This window comes from Chanodichthys erythropterus, chromosome 4 (assembly GCF_024489055.1).
Source record: "Chanodichthys erythropterus isolate Z2021 chromosome 4, ASM2448905v1, whole genome shotgun sequence".
Classification (NCBI taxonomy): Eukaryota; Metazoa; Chordata; class Actinopteri; order Cypriniformes; family Xenocyprididae; genus Chanodichthys; species Chanodichthys erythropterus.
The window spans coordinates 37,231,490-37,258,367 of record NC_090224.1 but is presented as its reverse complement, the minus strand read 5'-3'; the positions used below and the strand labels follow the sequence as shown (position 1 = coordinate 37,258,367).

The following is a 26,878-nucleotide window of genomic DNA, read 5'->3' as shown; positions in this document are numbered from 1 at the left end:
AGTGTTTTTGAAAGTATATATATATATTTCATATAAAAATTGAAAATAGTATTTTTGTGCATTTTTCTTAACAATAAATGTAAAATTCTGTAACTTTTTTTTAAGTTAACTTTTTCACTTTAGCAATAATCTGCCAAGTGTCGTCCTTGAAAAGAGACAAAAAGTCTGTGCTCCAAAGCATTCAAAATCTATGACAGTTTGAGTGTGAAATTATGCTCAACTAGTAAGTAAATGGATTATATCTAAAGTGTAAATATAATTTAGTACCATAAAATCCCCTAAAAATACAAAATAGTAAATAAAAAAAAAATATATATATATATATTATTGAACTAAAATATAGTACATTCATTTCATTGAAATAAAGAAAACAATAAATTAGGTCATTTTTGACGTGAAGAGCACCAGAGGGTTAAAAAAATAAAATTCTTTTTTTTTTTTTTATTTAAATAATTTTAACTTTTATTGAATCCTATTTTTATTATTATTAAAATGTATTATTATTTTAAGCATTACTTACTTACGTTTAAACTTACAACAGAAAAAAAATATTAAATTGTTTTAAGAAAAATGGAATAAAAAAATAAACTTAAAGTTAAATTGTACACTCTCTCTAGTCTCTAGTCTAAAAAGGTAATTAAAGCAAAATACATATATTTGATAAGCTAAATTGCATAGATATTACTTTTAGAGTTTGTTTTTTGTTGTTTCTGCTTCTTCTAGCACTATTTATTGAGATTTACACTTACAAACTTGAAGATACTGAATATTCTCTCTAGTCTTAATATCAGTGAATGTAAAATTAAAATGGTAATTAAAGCTAAATAAAAAGATTTGAGAAGCAAAATCGCATATTACTTGAATAATTTAAATAATCTGTGTCTTGTTCTCTAAACACTATTTATTGAGGTTTACACAAAAATATATTTTTCATAGGGGTTAGAAATATAAACCTTGTGAGTTTTAACATAAATGTATCTTGAGGATAAGGATTTATTTAAGGATATTTTTTAATGGTAACGAAGACCAAAACACTAATTAATTTTTTTTTTTAGCAGCAGAGCATCAGGTCTGACACAAAACACTCTGTCCTTGTACCTGGAAGTGCTCCATCCCCGTCTCAGTCCTGCCGCTCTCTTCAGAGAGGCTCTGTGGGCTTCTGGCTCTTCAGTGTGATGACATATGGATTCCTGTGTAAGACAGAGGAATTCTGGGAGCTCACGCCGAGGACAAACTGCTCTCCGCTGCACAGAGTTTCTGCTTATTTTTTGTGTCTGTATATTAGCCTGCTCCAGGTAGCCAGAGAAAACACCCTGGAGCGACGGCTCTCATACAGCAGAATGTAATCAGTGTAGACTTTGATCACACACACTCCGTTTGACTTTCAAAGGAGGCTGGAGAATAAACACAAGTACCAGGGGACCATGAAATCAGAGTTCAGTCGGAATGCTATAATAAATGCTATTTCAACCGGGACCCCGAGGGGGTCTTGGACAACCATTTGGAGGGTGGAGAACAGAATCATGGGTATTCTCTGCCTTTTCACTGACAGTGAAATAAATGAGAGCATCTTGAATGAAGTGGTGGGGGTTTGAAAAGAAGGAAACATATTAGTGCTGCTGATGATATGAATACTTTTCCTCATCTTTATTCACTCCTTTGATTCCCATCCCCCTCTCCACAGCTGAATATACACATAATGAAGAAAAAACACAGCCATTCTATTTTTAGTGGAAAACAGGAGATGATGTTGTTTGTCTTTGCTCAGCAGGAGCTGTCAGCTTTATTACATCAGAAATTGTAAAGGTTTGAAGGCTTTTGTTTCATTTCCGTCAATGCTCGCTGCAATTTAGGGTTTTTATGTGCCCTTTTATTCAAATACACACATCACGTTCACTACTGCCAGCTTGTCTCTTGAAAAGAAAACATCTATATTTGTGAGCAAGACTTTATTTTCCCAAGCCACAAATCTTGCACAGTGATTTGTGTAATGAGATTCACTACGGTCCCGCATTAACTGTATGGGGGTTCATGAAAAGATTAAACCCACTTTGGCTTTTTTCCCATTCTGGGAATATCATATTCCACTGTAATGTGTTCGGAGAGAGGGGGGTCAGTAGGGCATCACTGAGGGAGCGATCCGTGCCTCTGCCATGGCTATAATAAGAAAGGGCTTGTTGTTTTTCCATATTCAAGGACTTTTCTCATAAATGTCATATTTAATTTGATGTATCTACATATATTTATTTTATATTATGTTTTATATAGTTATAATATTATAAATTATATAAGCAATAGTCTATCACACCAGTAACATTAGCAGTGCGATAACGCTCTATATCAGTGATGCGGCTGTTGTTTAACACTTTTAATAACGAATTGAGTTGCTTCATTGAAGCTTATTGTATTGTGTAGAGTGTTATGAGATAAAGATCGACTTAAAGTGAGCGTATTACCTGATATTCTTCAGGCAATCTTATATTCATAATCACAAAATCAGTTTGAATATCCTCTGAGGAAAAGCGATATCTTTGTCCTTTTAACATTTAAGGGGATTTCCTATGACAGCGCTAGTCAATGCATGTCAGTTGCATCTTGTAAGATGTTGTTTAAAATACAAACAACATCCTTGTTTTAGCCCCTTTCAAAATAAAAGTCTCCTTCATAAAGAAAGTCTTTGCCGCCATCTAATGGTGTATTAATGTAACTTTCGCTGAAGTTGAAATCACTAATGAACCCTTTCTCGATACCAAATACGGCATATTATTTATATAAAATATTTATTGAACAATAATATTTAAATGAACAACAATAGCCATTATAACAGTATAGACAGTTAGTACAGGATTTAAGTTCGATGTAAATTTAAAGTTATGACGGCACAATATGAGATTTTTGGATTAAAATATCCAAAAACCACTAGAACAATGTTATATATTTTGTTGACTTGTGTACTTACATTATCCCAGATGTTTCCAAGAATGTTTAAATTCAGGGAAATAAGCAATTTTAACCAGGATATGGAGCATGTCCGTGCGTCTCCTATTAATGACATCATACCTGCGTTACCCTCGATTTCCAGCTTTATTTTGTAGAAACCATGGAAAAACCAAAGACGCTTTTATATATCATGTTTTATTAGACAGGAAACAAATCGTTAAATAGCTCAACACAGTAAGTCTTATTGTTTGAATCTCGTTTTCTTGATTTACCGCAAATACCATGTTTTACCATGACTACTACTGATCTAGCTTACTGCAGTGTGCAACAAGTGTCTCATAGCAGCTGCTGAACAAACTCAGAGAGTAACATTATAACGTAATTTTCAACACACACAAATGTATCTAATATGATAAACAGAGCTGCTTTACCCCTCATATGCTTGACTGAAAGAAGCGGAAGTGGTGACTGTGGCATAATAAAAGTTGTGAAAAGTTACATATTGTGCCTTTTAATATAGCCCTTAAGCAAAATTGATTAGCTCTGGAACAAGTAATAGATTAAAAAGAGCAAAGATTGCCCATTTAATATACCCAAAACTTATACATCATGTTTAAACACTTTCTACATAAGAGCCAGAGGCAAATTCCTGAAGGACTGGCAGACATGAAGCTGTTCTCTGCGGGTACACGAGCACTGAACGGTCGCTGACGTCCTGGAGCTTGCATCTCCAAAAGCGTCTAAACAAATTTTCAAATAGGCACTATGTTCACATATGTCGAACATTTGAGTTCTAAATAACTACATTCTTGTCTAAAAACCTCCTAAAACTACATTCTGTGACACAATAACAGTAGTATCTGTAAAAATATGGTGGGTTTGCACGTCGACATGACACTCGGAGTGAGAATGCAGACAGCGGAGTGATTCAAACAATGAAATGTTCCCTGTGGTGATCCTGGTAGTATATTGCACGGCTGGAAAGACCTCTCAGCCAATCAGATTTGAGAATCGGAATGAACTATAACTATATATATTCGCCTTACATTGCTCTCTACTCTGTTTAATGAAATCAGCAGCATTTGGAAAATTTGGAAGCTCTTATGCTAGTCAGGGGCACAAGGTCATGTTTGTTACCCTTGAGTTGTTTATTTGAAGGCCCCTGTTTTCTTCTATTTACAATGTACGTGACCTGACTGAGGCTCTATATGTTTTTGTTGAAGTTTAACAAGCGTGTGTCTCCTTGCCTGAAGGCTCCAAAAGCAGACAGCTTTCATGTTAAGGCCAGACTCACCTGGATGTGCATTGGCACTTTATTGTATCTCTGCTTTTCACTTGACCTGGATTCAGTTTCTTTGTGTTTTGTTTTCCCATTCATAGACCTTTCTGTTATCAGATCCTACTGTGCTGTATGAGGACACACTGACAATAAAACTAAATAAAATTGCCCTATAATTAAAAAGTTAATATTAAGCACCTTAAATAATAGACACAAGATTGCCATTTACTTTGTCATGTCCTACATATTATTCAAAATTAGAATTAGTATGTCCCAAATCATAGTATGTTGAAATGAGTATTCCAAAGATACCTGGATGGTCTGCTTTTTCCGGATAGAGTCCGAAGTGCAGATCCGTGCACATTCTAAGAGCTAATATTTCTCAGAACCCACTGTGCATTGGAAGAGTATTCGATTAGAACTACAAACATGAATAAAAAAGTGTTAAAAAACTACAAACATGGCAGATGTGTGAGACCAATTTTAAATAAAGGGGTTTGAGTGATTTAATAATTAGTATCTAACCTGACGAAAATATATTTATTGTATATTATCCACATTATATTTCATTTGCAACAGCACTGTGAACTTGTATTATGATGCTTTTGGTCATTAACTTTTAAATACATCATTATGCAAACATGAGGAGAGCCTCCACATAAAAGTCCCGTGACTGGCAGATCACCATGCGACTATATTTCTCTCAGAAACTGTAGGAAATTGAATTGAATGTGGAGGATTTTAACTGTGACAAGATTATTGACAAGGCAAAGCTTGCCTACTCGCTTTTTATTCACAAAAACAGCACATACTACTTTTAGGGTATAGTAAGTAGGCAAATTGGGATGCAGCGTTTGTTGTTTCCTCCACAAAAAAAAAAAAAAGATGAAATGTGAAGAATGTCATTCAACAGCAAAATCAAATGTTGCCAAATTGTGCATCTTCCAGCGACACATAGGAGTGCTGTTACATTTCCAAATAAATCAGTGATTTTGACTGAATCGGTTGAGTGAATGATTCAGTGACTCACAGATAAATGGAGTGATACAAACACAGCTGCTCTCTTATATTGTCGCTCAGCTAAACTAACCCTCCTATAAAACAGTGTTTGTTTTGTAATGCATTCAATTTCATACATTTCCATGGAGTTACAGTACTTTCAGATTTTCCTATTTGATTTCCACGAAAGAAGATGGTTCATCAAGTCAGTATAGCTGAGGCTGCTTAAGATCAAATGTCCTCCTCCTCTAATTCTGTTCAAAAGGAGCTACAAACAAGCTAAATTCAGGCCATTTCCAGTTTCCTTCCCTCTCAGCTTCACACTCTTCAATAATGAAGTCGTGCAATGCACCACAGACTAGAATAAATGATAATTCACCACACCCCCCATGTTCAGAGAGAGAAAGAGGAGGGAGAAAGGGAATAGAGAGTCTTGGGCATTTCTATTTAGGTCGTGCATCAGAAGTAGTGCACTAACAACTGTAGATGAAGTGAGATCAGCACTCTGTCTTGACTAATGTACCTCATTATTTCGCAAAAGCTCTTTTGATTTAGTGCTCTAAATTCTGGTTCTTTTCCTAAACTGACATTTATAGTCCACATTTCTGATGGTTCATGTTTATGTTATTGTAATGAAAATCTCATTGGCTGTGAAATCTACATTGTTGTTGTAACATAAGTCTATGGTGTCCCCAGAATGTGTCTGTGAAGTTTCAGCTCAAAATCCCCCACAGATCATTTTTGTGTGTGTCCCTTTAAATGCAAATGAGCTGCTGCTCCCGGCCCCCTTTCCAGAAGAGGGCGGAGCTTTAACAGCTCAACAACAACAAAGCTGGAGAATCTCACGCAGCCAAAACGAGGATTGTCAGTAACGGTGTTCAGCCTTACATTGTTCAAACCGGAGTCGACACTGATGGAGAGACTCAGGAAGAAGTTACAACTTTTAGACGTTTCTGAATGGTTAGTGGATAAATTGATGTAGTTGCTGTGGAGTTGATTCAACTCATCCACTAACATGTGCCGTCATGTTCATCTTTAGTGCAAATCCAGTGTTGAATTGATCCTCGTTTGTAAAGCACCCCAACATGGCCTCACCCGCTTTGATGCGTGTTCTTGGGGGCGGGGTTTATGTAAATTTTGCGGTTTGTGATGTCATGAACCCAGGAAGAAGCTCGTTGTAGTCCCTACCAGCCGTTTGTTGTAGTCCTTAAAAAGCGATTTCTGTAACAGAAAATATCTCTCTTTGCATTGAACTTTGAGTGTTGTAACTTTGCAGATGTTGTTTATGATCAAACAGCAACATTACACACTAACTAAAGTTAAAAAAGTCAAATCATAACCAATCACCCCTTTAAACAACTACAGACTTCACCAGCTCACTTCTCTTTTGGCACTAAATAGGTTTTCCAAGAGTTCAACCAATATGAATCTGAGAGATTACAAACCCATGTTAAGTTTTAAGAGTACAAATCTGTTCTCAACAGGAATCATCTGGGTTGGTTTGCAGACTTTAAATGGCGGAGGCAATTATTTCTGCAGTTAAAAGTTAGAAATGACTCAATACTTCTTTTTTTCTGTCACTGAATTTCAATCAGCTTGTTGCATTGTCTCTGTAAAACAAAGCTGATGATTTTCACACACTTCCACTGATGTTATTGAAAGATGAAAATTTAGTCATAACCAAGTCCATTATTCATTCCTGGAAATGTTATTTAGTTATAAGAGTCCTTATGAACAAATGCAGTATTTTATTTCTCACCTCTGCAGAATATCTTACTGCACAACAGACAAAACTCAGGATAAGGTCTTCGCCTACGTCTCCCAAAGCCAGTTCAATGAAACTCTGGAGTGCCATGCCTTCCTGTGCCAAAAAAAGAAAATAGTAAGTGTCTTCAGATGCACATAATGAACATGCATGGATGTACAGTAACAGATGGCATGATGCACACTGTTTGTTAAAACTTTTCCATTTTGATAGTATTGCAATCCTTCATCACCATGTTATGTTTCTATATGAATTAATGAACTGGTTATTGGTGTGTAAGCCTCAGCCTTTCCTCCTGATCCGTATCTATAGCTGGTATCTAGCGCCATCTAGTGATTGTTCACACTCTTGTCTGATGTTGTGCGGTCACGTGTCCTCCACAGGCTCAGGCTGTGACTCTGACAGTTGCTCAAGCTTTTAAAGTAGCTTTGGATATGTGGGAGATCGCACAGGAAGGTGAGGTTTTGTGCCACGTTTGTTTATTTAGGCTATATATGGCACATATACACACAGATATTCCTATGTCTTGATTTTTCCATTGCAGACAAAAGCAAGAAAGTTCACACATGCTACTCCTGTTCAGACCCTGAATCTCAGCCTGAATCTGAACCGAACAGTGTTTCAGGTACATTTATTGGTTTAAACACAATGGTTTGCTTTATGTCTTGTTAAATTCATGGGAGTACTCTTCATTTTCCTTCTTCACTCAGAGGAGGAGAAAACTCGGGCTCTGATGGAGCACAAACTGAGGAAGCCCTTCTTCCCTTCCTTCCTTTCACCATCTCCACGCAGCAGCGCCAGGAGACGGCCAATCAAACACGACTCCTGGGTATGATGTCATTCAACTTTTTATCACACATTACCATTCAAAAGTTTTTTAGGATTTTTTTAATGTTTTCTCAACATTTGAAATGAATTTTCAGCATCATTACTCCAGTCTTCAGTGTCACATGATCCTTCAGAAATCATTCTAATATGCTGATCTGCTGCTCAAGAAACATTTCTGGTTATTATCAATGTTGAAAACAGCTGAATTGTTTTCTGGAAACCGTAATACTTTTTTTTCAGGATTATTTGACAAATAGAAAGTTATTTATTAGAAATCAAAACTTTTTGTAAACATATAAATGTCACTTTTGATAAATTTAATGCATACTTGCTCAATAAAAGTATTAATTTCTTTCGATAAATAAATAAATACATTTCAGAGCTCAGACTTTTGATTGACCCTTCGCTGGGAGTGTGATTAACAGGCAATCTAACCAATCATAACGCAGAATTCGCCATTTTGTCCAATAAAGCAGTATATGTAGTTAAGCCCTGTCCAAATACCCACACTTGCGGTCTTTGCACTTGACCACTTGTCTACTTACATGCCGTATTTCCTGTATTTGGCCCTAGTGTTCAAGTAGGCATGACAATTGCAAGTGTGTGTAGAACTTTTGATTACCCGATGGGACACACTTAAAGTGTCTAAAAAAATGTGAGTGTTTTTTTTTTTTAATTATTGTTTTCAGTACTTTGCATTTTAAAATACACTTCTAAATGTCTATTCAGTGGTCACTATGTAACTAACAGAAGACAAAATATTAAAATTGTGGTGCTTCTAATTATGTGATAAAAAGCAGTTGCAAATGATGTACAAAAAATACACACAGCCTACTCATCTTTGCACCAATAAAATGTGCAACACTTTGTTTTACTACCAAATTATATGTAATATCTAATTAATTTCACTTGGAATTTAACGTTTTCATTGACATCTCATGATTGCGGGGCACGTGAGTTCCTGAACATAATGCATGATGGGATACGCTCACAAGCGGTATTCAACATAGTGTGGGTTTAGTATTCGTTAAGGGCACTGCACTTAAGACATAAGGTGCGTCCCAATTCACGTACTTATGCACTATTCTATGACGTTTTTAAGTACAAATAGTGCAGTAGTGCGTTGAAAATTCCAAAAAGAAAAAGTGCACTTTAAATACCCGGATGATGCACTAAATTAACAGAAAAAACGAAGTGTGGAATGTTGGACACTTCATGCACTCGAATGTCGCAGCTTTAATTACGCAGTGGAGGGGAACGGAGGATCAGACTCCGTTGTTAAATGGCAAAATAAAATACACACACTACATGGATGAGTGCATAGTGCACAAGTACATAGTGTATAAGTGCATAGTGTATAGTGTGTCATTTGGGACACAACTATAGTCTTACTTCCTGTCGTGTGCATGAGCTCTTAAGTGGCCAAGATTGCAAGTGTGGGTATATGGACAAGGCATGTGGCCCTGTCCCAAATGGCACACTTCATAGCACTTTAGGTCTTGTGGACTTACAATGGCTGTCGCATGTGTGTGTCCGTTAAGTCCACGAGACTGTAGGGCAGGGGTGTCCAAATCCTGCTCCTGGAGGACCACTGTCCTGCCGAGTTTAGCTCCAACCCCAATTAAACACACCTGAACCAGCTAATCAAGGTCTTACTAAGCATACTAAAACTTCTAGACAGGTGTGTTGAGGCAAATTGGAGCTAAACTCTTCAGGACAGTGGCCCTCCAGGACCAGGATTGGATACCCCTGCTGCAGGGTGTCCCATTTGTCAATTTTAGGCGTCAGAAGGGTGCTTGCAAGTGCCCCCTTTGCGGTTGATATGCACCCTCTGATGCGCACTTTTGCCAAGCACACACTGGTGCGAGCTCCGCTGCAGAAATCTTCTCGACAGTCAAAGCGGCATTACGTCACAAAAGTGCGGACTCGTAAGACCGCGAGTGTTTAGGGTGCCATTTGGGACAAAGCCTTGGTAGATTAATTGAACATGAAAAATGGTGTGTACTGACTCTTTCTGTGGTTGAAACAACATTCCTTCTGATGTTCATTCTTGTTTATTTGATGCTACATATGAACTAGTAGGAAGAGATGATCAGTTCACGAGCTGATTGAGCTTATTATTTAATGTTTAAATGTATTTAAAAAGTACTAAATTTGAGACTTTGTTTCATATAAAAAATTAACTTGCTCTGTCTTGTCTGTCTTGTTTGTCAGTGTCCTCTTTGCTCCACAATGTATTTTTTACTGTGTGAGAACATGATGTAGAGTGGGGCGGGTCTACTAACTAAAGGGGGCGGGTCTTTGCAAACAGTCAATTGTGTTGGTTATTGCAGCAAATGAACTGAATCTCTGTGTGCAGAGGGTTAGTTCATTCAGAGCGTAACTAATTTCACACATAAATATCCCTTCAGAGAAGGACAGTAGTGCTTTTCCGGCAGTTTATGCTGAACCGTTTCCATATTATGTGATTAAATATGGCTGAAATGCCAGGCAGTCCTCTAGTTTGTCTTTTGGCCCACCTGATCATCTGAATCCTCATTTCCATTAATTTTCTGAAAGGGTGCCACTATTATGCACTATTATAGTATCGGCTCCAAAATGAAGGTCAGTTGTTTTGTTACCAAACAAGCCACGCCAAAATAGGTCATTACTGTTGCCACTGGCTGATTGTCAGTCAGCACGGCCTGTCCTGTTGATGAAGCACACAGTCACCACTAAGTGGCATTCTCTGCTTTAATACAGTATTTATTGATTAAACATATGACCACTAGGCGGAGAGTTGCCCATGTTGGATCCGTTAAGCTCTCTGTCTGCACACCGTGTTCAGCCGTGCCTTTGATAATTACTTTTTTCAGCGGTGATTGAATTTCGTTCAGCGTTCAGGCAGGTTCTGAAACACAATTAGAGTCCTCAGCCTGCTGGTCTCAAGATGACTGTCACAGAAGATACAGCTGATTAAATGTTTAGAGATTGCTGGTGCTGGTGTTGTTCAAGATACTCTCTGGTTCTGCAGGTGTGATACAGATGTGATCTGTGATGTGTTTGCTTATCCTGTGGTCTCTTATTTTCAGGATGCAGAAGATGGCCTCGATGATGCATTTTCAAGGTACGTTTGTGTTCCCTTCTGCTCACTTTTAATCACACAGTCACAGAAAACTGTCTGTGAAATCAGAGATTGTTCCTCCAGGACAGTGTTTATTGGAGATATAGTGCTTTTTGATCATAAAATACTCTCACATGCATATACAAGAAAAGAAAAGAACTGACTGTGGTTTAAAAAAAGAAAAGAAAACATCACTACACTACAGATTTACGCGTTTCAATTAATAGTAAAATTCCATCAAGTTAAGTTGAGTAATTCTTACTTATTATTCATATTATGAACTAAGAATTTTAAATGAGTAAAAAAAACTTCAGCTTAATAATTTAAAAATTTAAGTTTACAAAATGTTGTATAAATCATAAACTTAAATTTAAACATTTTCTTTTTTCTTTTTTTATTTATGAATACAATTTACATATTCATAAATCTAAATATTCATACAATTTACAATTTACATATTCATACAATTTACAATTCATAATATGGATAATAATAAGGATTAATAAATTCAATTTGATGGAATTTTACTATTAATTTAAACGCATAAATCTTAAAAAAAAAAAAAAAAAAAAGACAAAAACTAAATATTTTTTGGAGTTTACCGTTCAAAAGTTTGGTGTCTGTAAGATTATTTACATGTTTTTGGAAAATGTTTATTACAACTTATAAAATACTGTAATATTGTAAAATATTTTAAAATTTAAAAGAACTGTTTTCTATTTGAAAATGTTTTAAAAAGTAATTTATTCCTGTGATCAAAGCTGAATTTTCAGCATCGTTACTCCAGTCTTCAGTGTCACATGATCCTTCAGAAATCATTCTAATATCCTGATCTGCTGCTCTGATTATTATCAATGTTGAAATTGTGATTCTTTGACAAATAGAACGTTAAAAAGAACAGTATTTATTTAAAAAATGAATCTTTTGTAACATTATAAATGCTTTTACTGTCAATTTTGACCAATTTATTTCATCATTGATGAATAAAAGTTTCTTGATAAATCTTACTCTCCCCAAACATTGAACGTTGTATGTGTATAAGTTTATGCTAAGAGTACTTTAACTGCAGTGCAGCTCAGCAAATATCAGAATTTAAAAAAGAGATCATTTCCCCTCAAGATACAGTGAATTCAGTCAAGCTTTCTTTGTTTCTTATCTCTGTTGATTTTCTGCCTTGAAATCAAAATGTGATTTTTGTAGCATTTGGTGCATGTGTGTTTGCTTCGAGGCCGTCTGTATGCAGATGTGGAACTACTTGTAAAATATTTAGCCTCATATAATCAGCTAATGTGTTCACGCTCCCTCAGGTGTGACATTATGTCTCATAAAGCGGAGATGGAGCGAGATTCGGCTCACAGTAGGAGCTCTGAAACACAGCCATCGCAGCTCTGGTTCAGATTAATGGACATGGTGAATCATTTTATTCTGAGTGTCTCTCCACACACGGTTATTAATATCAATTCAAACAGAGCCCTGGAGATGAATGCAATGATAGTTTGGAGTTATTCACGTTTAGCTCGTCTCCATGAACAGCAGCAGATTTTATAACAACTTCATTCAAGCATTTCTGTGCACACATACACACACTTCATCAGGTACACCCTGCTAGTACCAGATCTGACCCACTTTTACCTTCAGAACTGCCTTAATTCATCATGGTATTGATTCACCAAGGTGCTGGAAATGTTCCTCAGAGGTTATTCCATATCATCACACAGTTTCTGCAGATCTTGCCTGCTGAAGCAGTTGAAAAGGTGTACCTAATGAAGTGGCTGGAGAGTGTGTGTTTATAGCCTATATATAGAGTTGTGAGAGATTAACTATCTGTCTCTGTTTGTACGGGTTTGTGTAAACATGTCGAATCAATTACATGTTACAAGTCTTGATATGATTGCTTACCACATTTTCAGCCACCATAAAGTTGCAGCTGGTTGTGATGCCAATGCATTATGACTTCATTGCTGGCATACAGCAGGTCAGGAACAGCACTCTCGTCTTGGCAGTAGAATCCATTATTAAAAGTAATGTAACGGGCCAGGATTCAGATGAGGCGAATCAAATCGTCAGCTCTTTCCTTTCACTGAGCGAGCGTGTAGAAAAAACACAATAAAAACCGTAATAATAGATCTCCACTTGCTGACAACGGCTGGGAAAGTTTGAACAGTGGGATGCTGGGAGGATGTGATGGTTTAATCATAGTTCACTGTCAGTGTGTGTCATGTTCTCTCTCACCTGCCATGCAGCAATATGGAGGTGGAGGAGATGGACGCAGGTAAGTGAGGTGAGAGAAACCGCGAGATGACATGCTTCGACCATCAACCGTCACTAAACCTCCGTGAGAAACTAATATCATTACACTTCACCGCCGTTTCACTTCAACACAATGAGTCTCATTCACTGAGTACACTATTCGTATTTATACGCACATTTGAAAAGTTTCTGCTTAATTCAAAACACATTCATTTGTTCTTAACCTCATAAATATTCTAAATGAGCAACCGCATAGTCATTTACATAAAACACGCCCACACCATGTCCATATAAGGGCATTCCGCACACCCTTTTCTTTTGCCACTCTCAGCAAACATGACTCTCTCGTGAGTTCAGATGCAATAAACACCTTTATACAGACATTACAGGCCTCTGATTAGCTGTACATACACAGATCTGCATGTTTATGCAGAGCTACCTTGCAGTTTGAGCTATGATGCACATTTTCTTCAGCTTTTACTGATAGGCTTATATATGATGAAATATAGCCTATTTAACCCTTGTGCGGTCTTCGTGGTTTTCTCCAGAGACCCCGGCAACAAAATGCAATTTTGTAACAATATCCTTTTTTTTTAAAAACCAATGTAATTTTATTCTGTTTATTAATGTTTTTACTCAACATTTGTGCAGTTTTTGGAGGATTTGTGATATCTTTTAAATTTATATATAAAAAAATATATATATATAATATATATAATATATATATATATATATATATATATATATATATATATATATATATATATATATATATATATATATATATATATTTAAATAGGTTTTTATGCAAACGCAGCTTTTTATGTAAAATTCACTTTATCATTCATGGGGATAACATGGATAATTTGACATGGTTTAGTGTAAGATTTTTGCCCATCTTTTGGAAAATGCAGTTATATATGGAAGTAAATTAATGCCAAATGTTTTTGAAATAAAAAGCTTGTTGAATTGCTCTAACTGAAAAAAAAAAAAATGCATTACATTAGCTGTACTTGCATTTAGATGCACTGTATTTTTAAGGCTTGCATTTTTATGGGATGAAATTCAACACAGTCGTATATTTAAGCTGTGAATATTTCAATTAAAAATATTTCACACACATTTTCATTATTAAAAATTAAATAATTCATATTCACATTTCAAATTTCACTTCCAAGATATTTATTCTGTTTAAAAATACAACCTATAAAATTCGACTAGCAATTTTCAGTCCATTTTATTTCGCTTTACAAATTCGCTTCCACAAATTCAGTGGCTCAAATTCGGCAGAAAATTCAACATTTCACATCCGGGAACTGCAGGAAGAGCAGTAGAGTGCCGATGCATCATCTCTATCTGCTGTTAGTTTTCTTCACCAGCAGGTGCCGCTAGCGGCTGTTTAGGAAGACCAAAGCAACGCTAGTAAGTCATTCATTCATAAAAACGGATTTACAGAATTAGAGCAAGCGGTAAGTGAATGTGTGATGATTATCAGGGCCAGTATAAATGCAGAAAAGCTGATAAAGACACAAAAGCTGCATTTATGTTTAATTCAGTGTCTTTACGCTTACTTTCCCAGTGTAGCTACAGCTTTCTCTCCAGTGAACAAGATAACGTTATTGCCCGATGCTGGTGTACAGATCAAACGTTAAATCTGAGATAGACATATATTTCTCTCTGTTGTTTAGTTTCCTTAACTTTGTATCGCAGCGCTGTGTTGTAATACTAGGGCTTCCCTCATCCGTCATAGCTGCCATCAGGACATATAAACTCTTAACACAGCTTAATGGACTCGTACAGTGATATAAAAGACCAAACTCGCACCTCATTTGTGATGTAGGTTAGACCATATAGGCTCCAAGAAAGCAGATACTGGCATAAAGTTGATTTGACGCTGAACGTTTGATTATGATATTCGCAAATTTAGGGACTGTCTCTAAAGTTACGACATTCTGTATTCACGTTTCTACCTTCTACCAAACTCTTGTAGACACACATGCACATATACATATTCAAACACACCTCACTCAAAGTACATGCATATATTCTATTTCTTTTTTTTTCTTTTTTTACACGTTCATCACACAATTTTTTTTTTACTTTGTTCATTTTTTATTTTACCTGATCATAGATTATCCTGCTTATACAAATTTTAAATAAAATTTAGAAATAAAATTAACTAAGTAGAACTAATTGTGTGATGAATGTGTAAAAAAAAGAAAAAGTATATGTGCATGTACTTTGAGTTGAGTGTGTTTGAATATGTGTGTGTGTGTGTGTGTGTGTGTGTGTGTGTGTGTGTGTGTGAGAGAGAGAGAGAGAGAGAGAAGGGTGCATCACTCTTCGACCTGGCACCTATAGATGAACACTTCACAGGTAGTTTTGGTGATTGTAAATCATTCTCATCAAATGCTATTGAGCTTTAAATTATGGCATTTTTTTGTATGATCCAATACAGTAGTGAAATACATAGCAATCTTTACATATTACTTGACAGTTTATTTGGAAACACTTTACAGTAAGGTTCATAATGTATTAACTAATGTGAACTATCCATGAGCAACACATTTGTTGTTGTATTTGTTAATCTTTGTTAACGTTAATAAAAATACAGCAGTTCATTGTTCATGTTACTTCACTGTGCATTAACTAAAGTTGACAAATACAACTCTTGGTTTTAGTAATGTATTATTAAATGCTGGAATTAACAAAGATTAGTAAGTGCTGTAGAAGTGCAGTTCATTGTTCGTTCATATCAACTATTTAATATAAAGTGTTACCTTTTATTTTAATAAACATCAATAATCTAAAAGGTTTGCATTATACCTGACACCTAGATGAACAATTTACAGTTGGTTTTGTGACTAAGTCATTCTCTTTAAATGCTATTGAAGGTAGAAACGTGAATACATAATGTTGTAACTTTAGAGACGGTCCCTAAATTTGCGAATATCATAATCAAACGTTCAGCGTCAAATCAACTTAATGCCAGTATCTGCTTTCTTGGAGCCTATATGGTCTAACCTACATCACAAATGAGGTGCGAGTTTGGTCTTTTATATCACTGTACGAGTCCATTAAGCTGTGTTAAGAGTTTATATGTCCTGATGGCAGCTATGACGGATGAGGGAAGCCCTAGTATTACAACACCGCGCTGCGATATAAATTTAAGGAAACTTATCAACAGAGAGAAATATATGTCTATCTCAGATTTAACGTTTGATCTGTACACCAGCATCGGGCAATAACGTTATCTTGTTCACTGGAGAGAAAGCTGTAGCTACACTGGGAAAGTAAGCGTAAATACACTGAATTAAACATAAATGCAGCTTTTGTGTCTTTATCAGCTTTTCTGCATTTATACTGGCCCTGATAATCATCACACATTCACTTACCGCTTGCTCCATTTCTGTAAATCTGTTTTTATGAATGAATGATGATTTACTAGCCGTGATCTCGTCTTAAACAGCCGCTAGCGGCACCTGCTGGTGAAGAAGACTAACAGCAGATAGAGATGATGCATCGGCACTCTACTGCTCTTCCTGCAGTTCCCGGATGTGAAATGTTGAATTTTCTGCCGAATTTGAGCCACTGAATTTGTGGAAGCGAATTTGTAAAGCGAAATAAAATGGACTGAAAATTGCTAGTTGAATTTTATAGGTTGTATTTTTAAACAGAATGAATATTTTGGAAGTGAAATCTAAAAGGTGAATATGAATTATTGAATTTTTAATAATGAAAATGTGTGTGAAATATTTTTAATTGAAATATTCACAGCCTAAATATACGACCATGTTGAATTTCAGCCCATAAAAATGCAAGCCTTAAAAATACAGTGCATCTAAATGCAAGTACAGCTAATGTAATGCATATTTTTTTCAAATAGTGCAATTCAACAAGCTTTTTATTTCAAAAACATTTGGCATTATTTTACTTCCATAGTTATAAAAGTAAAAAAAAAGTCAGTTTTTCAATAATATCATCAATAATGTAACCCACTGAGACCCCATTTAGAAACTAGACAAAATCCATTCTCAAAATCAGAAATAACGCACAACACACATAGACAGAAGTGAAGTGGCACCCTTCCAAAAATGCAAAAAACATCCCCAATACAAAATGGACATGCTCACACACACACACGTGCGCACACAAAAGTACAAATTATTTTATTATTTTTATTATAAAATTATTATTGAAAAACTGATTTTGCCCTGCACAAAAAAATGCTAAACTTTGACAAAGTAATTTTTATTGTTATAATTGTGATTTCAGAACATTTAGATATGAATCCAATCGAAAAAAAAACTTGTGTAAAGACAGTCATTCAAATAGCATATAGCAAATAGTGGAGCTTTACAGCCATCTACTGGTAAAAATGTTAGTTTTTTACTTTTAAAACTGCATTTTTCAAAAGATGGGCAAAAATCTTACACTAAACCATGTCGAATTATCCATGTTATCCACATGAATGAAAGTTAGAAATCTGGAGTTAGAAAGTTAGAAATTTTACATAAAAAGCTGTTCATGCATAAAAACCTATTTCAAAAATATTTTTTTTATTTATTTATATAAATTTAAAAGATATCACGAATCCTGCACAAACTGCACAAATGTTGAGAAAAAACATTAATAGACAGAGTAAAATTACATTGGTTTTTTAAAAAATATATTATATTGTTACAAAATGACATCTCCAGAGACCCCGAAGACCACGAACGTAACTTTTTTTTTTACACTAACATAAAAACAAGATTTCACTCCATTCTTTTATTTGTAGATCTTAAAAGTGTTAACCACCGTACAAAGTCTCATGCCATTTGGACAAAGAGAACATTTTTTTTTAATTTGAGCAAACATCATTTGCGGGTCAAAAAGACCCTGAAGACCGCACAAGGGTCACAAAGATATGTTTAAAATGTCATCTTTATAAGGCCACAAAGATTATGCTATTTTTGTGTATGAGTGGTTTTAGTTCTTACATTTTTTTCATCATTTTGAATTCATTTTAAAATGAAAGTTATTGATGAATCAGTTTGTTCATGGAAACATTCGTTCACAGATTTCATGCACAAATTTGTGCGTACGCATACTTAGTGAATGAGACCCAGTTAACTTACAACAGGGTTCCCATTGAATTTCCATGAACTTTTGAGTCATGAAGTCTTGATTCAGACTGACTCGCTAACAAATCAGGTTATTATTCATTGTAAAGAAGTCAAACAAATGATTCACTCACAATTTATTATTGTAAGATTATTATCTATGTTACCATTCAAAAGTTTTTAATAAAATGAATACTTTTATTCAGCAAGGATGCATTAAATTGATCAAAAGTATCAAATGTTACAGTGATTTTTAATGTTAGAGAAGATTTCTATTTCAAATAAATGCTGTTCTTTTGAACCTCCTATTTATCAAAGAATCCTGAAAAAAAAGAAAGTTTTCAGCATTGATAATAATAATAATAAATGTTTTTTTGAGCAGCAAATCATCATATTAGAATGATTTCTGAAGGATCATGTGTCACTGAAGACTGGAGTAATGATGCTGAAAATTCAACTTTGATCAAAAGAATATTCAAATAGAAAACAGTGATTTTATATAGTAATAATATTTCACAATATTGCTGTTTTTACTGTATTTTTGATTAAATAAATGCAGCCTTGGTGAACAAGAGACTTCTTTCAAAAACATTAAAAAATCAGACCAACACCAAACTTTTGAACAGTAGTGTTGCTGATGAAAAGTTTTAAAGCTATAAACATAATAATCATTTCCGTGTCTGTAAAATGAAATGTCCCTGACATTTCCAGGTTTTCGATGACTGTGGGAACTCTGATAAAAGCATTGTTGCATGTGCATCTTTCACATCATTCAGTCTCATCTTGAATTTAGTTTTAAAATCCAATTTTAATCCTTTAAACTTTTAAAACCCTTCTAAGCTATTTGGGGTCTTTTTGACCCCAAATGACGTTCATAGCACAGATGGAGAACAGTGAGCACACACACACACACACACACACACACACACACACACACACACACACACACACACACACACACACACACACACACACACACACACACACACACACACACACACACACACAGAGAGAGAGAGAGAGAGAGAGAGAGAGAGATGAATAGACAAGACAATACAGTTTAGCACAAACTTCAGTACAAAAAAGTTGGACAAAAAAATTATAATTGTGATTTCATAATAGGAAGATATGAATCCAACTGGAAAAACTTATGAAAAGATGTCTTTTAATTTGTCAAATAGCAATAGCAAATAGTGGAGCTCTGCAGCCATCTACTGGTTAAAGTGAAAATCACATTTTATTGTCTGGGTCTCTGGAGAGCTTAAGTGTACATCCCTATGGAAGCCCGTTTCCACCACTAAATATTTTTTATACATTTTTTTTCTCACAATTCTGACTTTTTCAAAATTGTGACTTTATATCACCCAAATGCAAGTTTTTATCTCAGAATTGTGACTTTATAACTGGCAATTGTGAGGAAAAAGGTCAGAATTCTGAGATAAAAATCACACATACTGTTTTGATTTTTTATTATTTAGTGTCGGAAACAGGCTTCCATACATCCCAAATGAATGGCAGACAAGGGTTAAGAGTTTGAAAAAGTTTAAAACAAGAAGGAAACATTATACACTGTTAGCCCGGATAAGTTGAATTTACTTAAAAAATTTGAGGAAACTGGTTGCCTTAAAAAAATTAAGTAATGATTAAGTAATTTGAACTTAATAATTCAAGTTCATTTAACTTAAAATGTTTTGTAATATTAATTACTTTGTAGTTATTACAACTAGTATATTTAAGTTCAATGTATTAAGCAAGTTAACTTGCCACCAATCAAAATTCATCCATGCCTCCCATCATGCATTGCTGCATGAATAAATTATGAGCTGAATTGTCTTAATTTTCTTTATTCTCACTATTTAAATTTTGCTGTTTGTCTGTGACTTTTTAGTAGCTTGTTTTCAAATGTTCAGAGTTGATCTGTTTATCAGAACATGTTGAGATTCACAGGCTGATTCTTGATGTCTGTGTGTGCCTAATATATATATATACAGTACAGTCCAAAAGTTTGGAACCACTAAGATTTTTAATGTTTTTAAAAGAAGTTTCATCTGCTCATCAAGGTTACATTTATTTAATTAAAAATACAGTAAAAAAACAGTAATATTGTGAAATATTATTACAATTTAAAATAAGTGTGTACTATTTAAATATATTTGACAAAGTAATTTATTCCTGTGATGCAAAGCTGAATTTTCAGCATCGTTACTCCAGTCTTCAGTGTCACATGATCCTTCAGAAATCATTCTAATATGATGATTTGATGCTCAAGAAACATTTATGATTATTTTCAATGTTGAAAACAGTTGTGTACTTTTTTTTTTCAGGATAACTTGATGAATAGAAAGTTCAAAAGAACAGCATTTATCTGAAATACAAAGCTTCTGTAGCATTATACACTACCGTTCAAAAGTTTGGGATCAGTAAGAATTTTTATTTTTATTTTTTTGAAAAGAAATTAAAGAAATGAATACTTTTATTCAGCAAGGATGCATTAAATCAATCAAAAGTGGCAGTAAAGACATTTATAATGTTACAAAAGATTAGATTTCAGATAAACACTGTTCTTTTGAACTTTCTATTCATCAAATAATCCTGAAAAAAAATATTGTACACAAATATTTTGTACATCTGTGCACATTAAATGTTTCTTGAGCAGCAGATCATCATATTAGAATGATTTCTGAAGGATCATGTGACACTGAAGACTGGAGTAATGATGCTGAAAATTCAGCTTTGATCACAGGAATAAATTACTTTGTGAAATATATTCAAATAGAAAACAGTTATTTTAAATTGTAATAATATTTCATAATATTACTGTTTTTACTGTATTTTTAATTAAATAAATGTAGCCTTGGTGAGCAGACGAAACGTCTTTTAAAAACATTAAAAATCTTAGTGGTTCCAAACTTTTGGACTGTACTGTATATTTTTTTTGTGTGTGTGTGATAAGGACAACTTTAAAAAAAAAAATGGTTTGTAGAAGTTGATCCTCTGCTGTAGAATCACAGTGCTGCTGTAATCAATAATGTACATCTAACTCAGAGATTGGGCTCTAAATGAGTTCAGTGATTCAGATCAAATAATGATTATGTGAAAACATAACCAACACCACCTGATCATCTTTTAACTTTGCTTGTCTGGTTGGTTTTAATGCAGTTAAAACTGCCCAAACAAAATGTAATATTAAAAAGTCAAGGGTCAAGAGCTCAACTAAAACAAACCCTGACCCTCGATGATGGTAACTTAAAAATTGTGATTTTGTCCTTTGGTGAAAAACTATAAAAAGGTAAATGGAAAAACAATTTCTGTAGAACAGCCAAAACAAATGTTCCAACTGCTCATCAACAGCTCCTTGAATTCACACACACCACAACAAAATGGCGTCATTACCTGCCACAAACCAGTGTGTAGGAGGCGTGGTGAGGAGAAGAACTTCATAATTTAAATTGCATTTAACTTCACCCACACATTCAAATACACCCACAAATTAGTAGAATATACTTATATTTTATAAGTAATGCAACCAAACTTAAATATTTTAAGTATATTGTAATTATATTTTTAAGTAAATATAAAATCCGGGCTAAGAGTGTAAGAAATATTAAAGATTACTCTTCCTGTTCCCTCAATCAGACTGGCGACGTCCCGCGGCAGAACCGTGTCTGAGGATGCAGCTGTGAGACCAGAGGAGGAAGATCTCCTGTCCTTCAGCAGTGAGGACTCCGACTGAACACACACACACACACACACGTTTGTTTTTGTGAATTGTGGGGACATTCCATAGGCGTAATGGTTTTTATACTGTACAAACTGTATTTTCTATCCCCCTACACCTAAACCTACCCATCACAGGAAACTGTGCACACTTTTACTTTCTCACAAAAACTCATTCTGTATGATTAGAAATAGTGGGGACATGGGGTAATGTTCTCATAAATCACCCTCTCCTTGTAATACCTGTCATACCCATGTCATTATACACATTTGTGTCCTGATATGTCACAAAAATGCGCACACACCCTCTCTCACCAGCCTATCAGAACGTGTCCTGAACACAACACGCCGTGCAACTCCTGCCTCAGTGATGGACTCACTCACTCCACTGCCACTTAAAACAGTCCCACAATAAAGCATCACTGACATGCATGATTCATAACTCTTGAATGCCAATGTATTAGCATTACAATACTGTAAGTTCAGGGTCAGAACTTGACAATACAACATGTATAAAACTGCATGTTGTCATATTGTACTCGAGAGTAGATTTGCTACCTGTATAATGTAAAAAAAGTGTAAATCTTTTCAACGCATTGGTGCTATATTGTAGATACTTTGGTCATGTTATTTAAAACTACAAATATGTTTTTGAAAGGAAGACCAAATGTACATTCCACAGAGAACTGATGTTTGTCCTTCAGCGCAGCGTCCTTCACGACTCCCACGGCTTTCATCTGAAGTCAGATCGCTCGAGTGCTTTGTGCTGAACTGTAAAGCTCTCAGACAAGTGTGATTAAACTTTATTGGATCTGCATGTGTTAGAGAACTCTAGCTGAACGTTTACAAAAACGTACAGTATGTAGAACCATTTAGGACTAACATATTGAAGAGGCAGATTGTGGGTCAGGGGACGTTTGCTTAAGCAATCATTACGGAAATCATTTTCTGTGGATCATGGAATTTTTACATTTTTAATTCATTCTTTTTTAGTATCCGAAATATTGCCGTCTAAAAGCCTCTAACTGGCTTCCAACCATAATTGGTGTTTGATTTATTATCATGACCGTTGTTATTTATGTTCACAGTACAGTTTCACTCATCAGTCAATCTTATTTTTAAAGGATTAGTTCACTTCAGAATTAAAATTTCCTGATAATTCACTCATCCCCATGTCATCCAAGATGTTTATGTCTTTCTTTCTTCAGTCAAAAAGAACTTAAAGGTATATTAGTCTAAGGTGTTTCCTGAATGTGTCTGTGAAGTTTCAGCTAAAAATACCCCATAGATTTTTTTTAATACATTTTTTAACTGCCTATTTTGGGGCATCATTAACTATGCAGTGATTCAGGCTGTGGCCCCTTTAAATCTCGCGCTCCCTGCCCTCCTGAGCTCTCGACTATAATACAGTGCATTTACAAAGTTCACACAGCTAATATAACCCTCAAAATGGATCTTTACGAAGTGTTCGTCATGCATACTGCATGTATGCGTCGGATCATGTGAGTATAGTATTTATTTGGATGTTTACATTTGATTCTGAATGAGTTTGATAGTGCTCCGTGTGGCTAAAGCTAACATTACACACTGTTGGTGAGATTTATAAAGAATGAAGTTGTGTTTATGAATTATACAGACTGCAAGTGTTTAATAATGAAAATAACGACGGCTCTTGTCTCCGTGAATACAGTAAGAAACGATGGTAACTTTAACCACATTTAACAGTACATTCATGTAGAGCTGCACTGAAACTGACATTTGGACCTTCAACCCGTTGAACCCCAGTGAAGTCCACTATATGGAGAAAAATCCTGGAAAACCTTCATTTCTTTTCAACTGAAGAAAGAAAGACATGAACATCTTAGATGACATGGGGGTGAGTAAATTATCAGGAAATTTTAATTCTGAAGTGAACTAATCCTTTAAAGTTAATTCTTTTAAATATATGCAACTTCTTAATTTAAGGACCTGTGGACTGTTTATAATTATATGTTATAATATCAAGTTATGACATAATCCAGTCAGACAATGTCAAAATCATCACTGATTTGGTTAAACTTTGGGCAGACAGTCATCACACATTCATATTGCCAAAATAAACCATATTCTGTCGCACAGATATTGGATAGAAAGAGAAATGTATATCTTACTTCTAACATATCTGTGCTTTATGTGTTGAAGTAAAGCATATTACACATTGGCTCTCAGAAATGAAAAATAATCTTTGCAACAGCGTTACATGTGATACACTGCCATTCTGCCCTTTTTAAGTGATATTAAAAAGCACATTCAGAAATCATTTTCTGAAATCATTAAACGTTCAGTCTTTCAGCTGTTTACTCTTTTGTGCAGTTTTGAACATGCAAGTATTTCCTCTCAACATCTTTTTTTTTTTTTTTTTTTTTTATAATCCTCCTAAAAGTGGAATAAGTTTCATTTAATTTAATAGAATATAGCAGTATTTACCGTAGCTAAAGTTATGTTCAGTTAGTGGTGTTCTGGTTATTTTGGTTAATCATATTGAAACCGTCATTGGTTTAAAATGTAATAATTAATCTGCTTATTCATTTCAAATGATCACTGTTTTCTGTGGAAGGATTTGAGGCACTTTCAGTGTCTTTAACAAATACAACAACCATAGCAAAACATTTTTGTCACCATATCTGAAATGATTTCTTAAATATTGTTCAATCCGTGTTTCTATAATGTGTGATTGTCTTTATAATTTTTTATAGTAAATAATTGAAGTTGGTGCTTTAAGAAAATCTATGCAATCTATGTTTGGCTTTGTACACATACTCATTTTTTTTTTTTTTTTAACCATCATGAAACCATAATGGAGCTCAAGAGGTCATTTTCATATAAAATTGGTTGATATTTAATAATGTATAATAAAATATTTGTTGAAAAATAATATCTTGTGATTTTACTGCCATTAGACCAAAGAATATTGAGTATCAACATGATGTAGAGTTTGTCTCCATTTTGAAAATATTGTTAATTTGATTAATTCCCTAATGTTTTATCAACACTGATGACTCTTTGCTTGGTGGTTGAATGCACCAATAAACTAGTTCCCTCTTAATTGGGTGTTTGTGCCGAAACAAACGATATAGGTTTGGGTTTCTGTATAGTACTTCTCTCAGATTCCAAATATGCTAAAATGTCAATAAGAAGGCAAGAAAAAAACAAGCTTCCTTCAAGTCATTCATTATCTTTATTAAATCTGATAAGGAGAAATAGAAGATAACAAAATAAACATGAACTGAGAGCAAAAAAACTAAAATGTGCATGAACTTTTCATCGTGAGGTTTATGGCATCTTAATATTCTTAATAATAAACAGTAATGCAGTTAGATATTCTTTTTTGAGCATTTTATTTGTATACAACACAATGAGATTAGCAATTATGTACATTATTCAGTCTGGCAGGTTTTAAGATTAGCATGTGGGGGAAAACAGTGGGCAAATAAGCAGTGCTAGCCGTCTGGTGGTGTCCGCGGTCAAACGTGACTCAACACTAACTCTTTATTTTTATTTTTTATTTTTTTCAGGAAAAGCAATGTAATATATTTTGGTTTTATATATATATATATATATATATATATATATATATATATATATATATATATATATATATATATATATATATATATATTTGTATTTTGAGAGAATTTCTTGGTACTAATTAATATTTATGCAATAATTATGATAATTTTTTTTTTTTTTTTAATTACTTTCAAATTAAAGCTTCATCTTAAAATAGATCGTCAAAATAGGGCCCAGTGTCTCTAAGCTGATGGCACAGGTGCACTTAGGGCGTGTCCGAATCCACTTTTGCTAGTTTAACGACGGAAAAATTGGTTGGCACATTCAGCGCACATGGACTTAAAGGCTTGTAGCTATTCTCTTAATGAGTCATCGGGTGTGTTTTGGGCATAATGTGCAATAAACCAATCTCCCAGTCTCATCTCCCATTCCCTTTAAAAGCCAGTTGCACTCGTGCCATGACAGATTTGCTATTTACTTGGTAAATCTATTAGCCAAATTTAATTAGACAATTTCAAATAATTAGCCAATTTAATAACACGCATTTTAAATAACAAAAAAATACTTTAGACCAGGTTTCAGTTGGTCAGTGGCGCAGTTGTTTTCAGTTTCCTCAAAATAGCAACACGCCAACAATGCACTTGAACACACCTTGTTTTCAGACCAGCCATGGGCGAACAGATGGACATGCATTTGCTATTTAAACAATAAGGCGCAGGACGTGAAAAACTGCAACGGCCTGAAACACTTGCGTCGCACCTGGTGTCGCATTGTGCCAGGTGTATGATAGGGCCCAACGCCTTTAAAATTCAGATTTTGAAGGTAGATTAGCACCATCTGGTGGGAGTAAAAGAAAGAAAAACATCTGTAACGTGGTGTAACCAGATGCCTGTATAGCTCTATATAAAAAGGCTTAAAATTTCTAGTTGTTTTTAGACATAAATACTTACTTTACTTACTTTATTAAGTTGTGGATTTGAATATGTATTTAGACATTCTCGAAGACAACGTCTTGTCAAGGTTTAGATTTTTTTTAAAAAACTTTTTTTTTTAAATGTTGATTTGAAGTGTCAGTTTTTACATTAATTTTACAACAGTCAAACCTGAACACAGAGAAAGACATTTTGTTACACATAACATCAAAATTCAACAAAAATGGAACAAAAATGAACAGTAATGCTTTTTCAGAGCTATATCAACCTGAATTCAACCTCTTCTTTGAGTCTTCTGGCTCAATTTTGCCATATTGTTACAGCCACACCGGTTCATTTGTGTGTGAATGATAGTTTGTGTCCATTTTGTACTCTCAATGTTTTAGAGAGTTTGCAATCCATTTTTTACTG

The 26,878-nt window shown here is 34.6% G+C and overlaps 1 protein-coding gene across 2 annotated transcripts in view; it reads left to right on the top strand.

Annotated features, from left to right (window-relative positions):
• si:dkey-71h2.2 (low density lipoprotein receptor adapter protein 1-B) overlaps positions 1 to 24,833 on the top strand; it is a 64,522-nt gene extending 39,689 nt beyond the window's left edge. For both annotated transcript variants that reach the window (XM_067384869.1, XM_067384870.1), the window contains 6 exons: positions 6,986 to 7,100; positions 7,367 to 7,439; positions 7,528 to 7,608; positions 7,694 to 7,812; positions 10,883 to 10,917; positions 21,906 to 24,833. In XM_067384869.1, coding sequence (XP_067240970.1) covers positions 6,986 to 7,100; positions 7,367 to 7,439; positions 7,528 to 7,608; positions 7,694 to 7,812; positions 10,883 to 10,917; positions 21,906 to 22,002 — 520 coding nt within the window. In that variant the 3' untranslated portion in view covers positions 22,003 to 24,833. The remainder of the gene's footprint in view (positions 1 to 6,985; positions 7,101 to 7,366; positions 7,440 to 7,527; positions 7,609 to 7,693; positions 7,813 to 10,882; positions 10,918 to 21,905) is intronic.
• Positions 24,834 to 26,878: the final 2,045 nt, after the last annotated feature.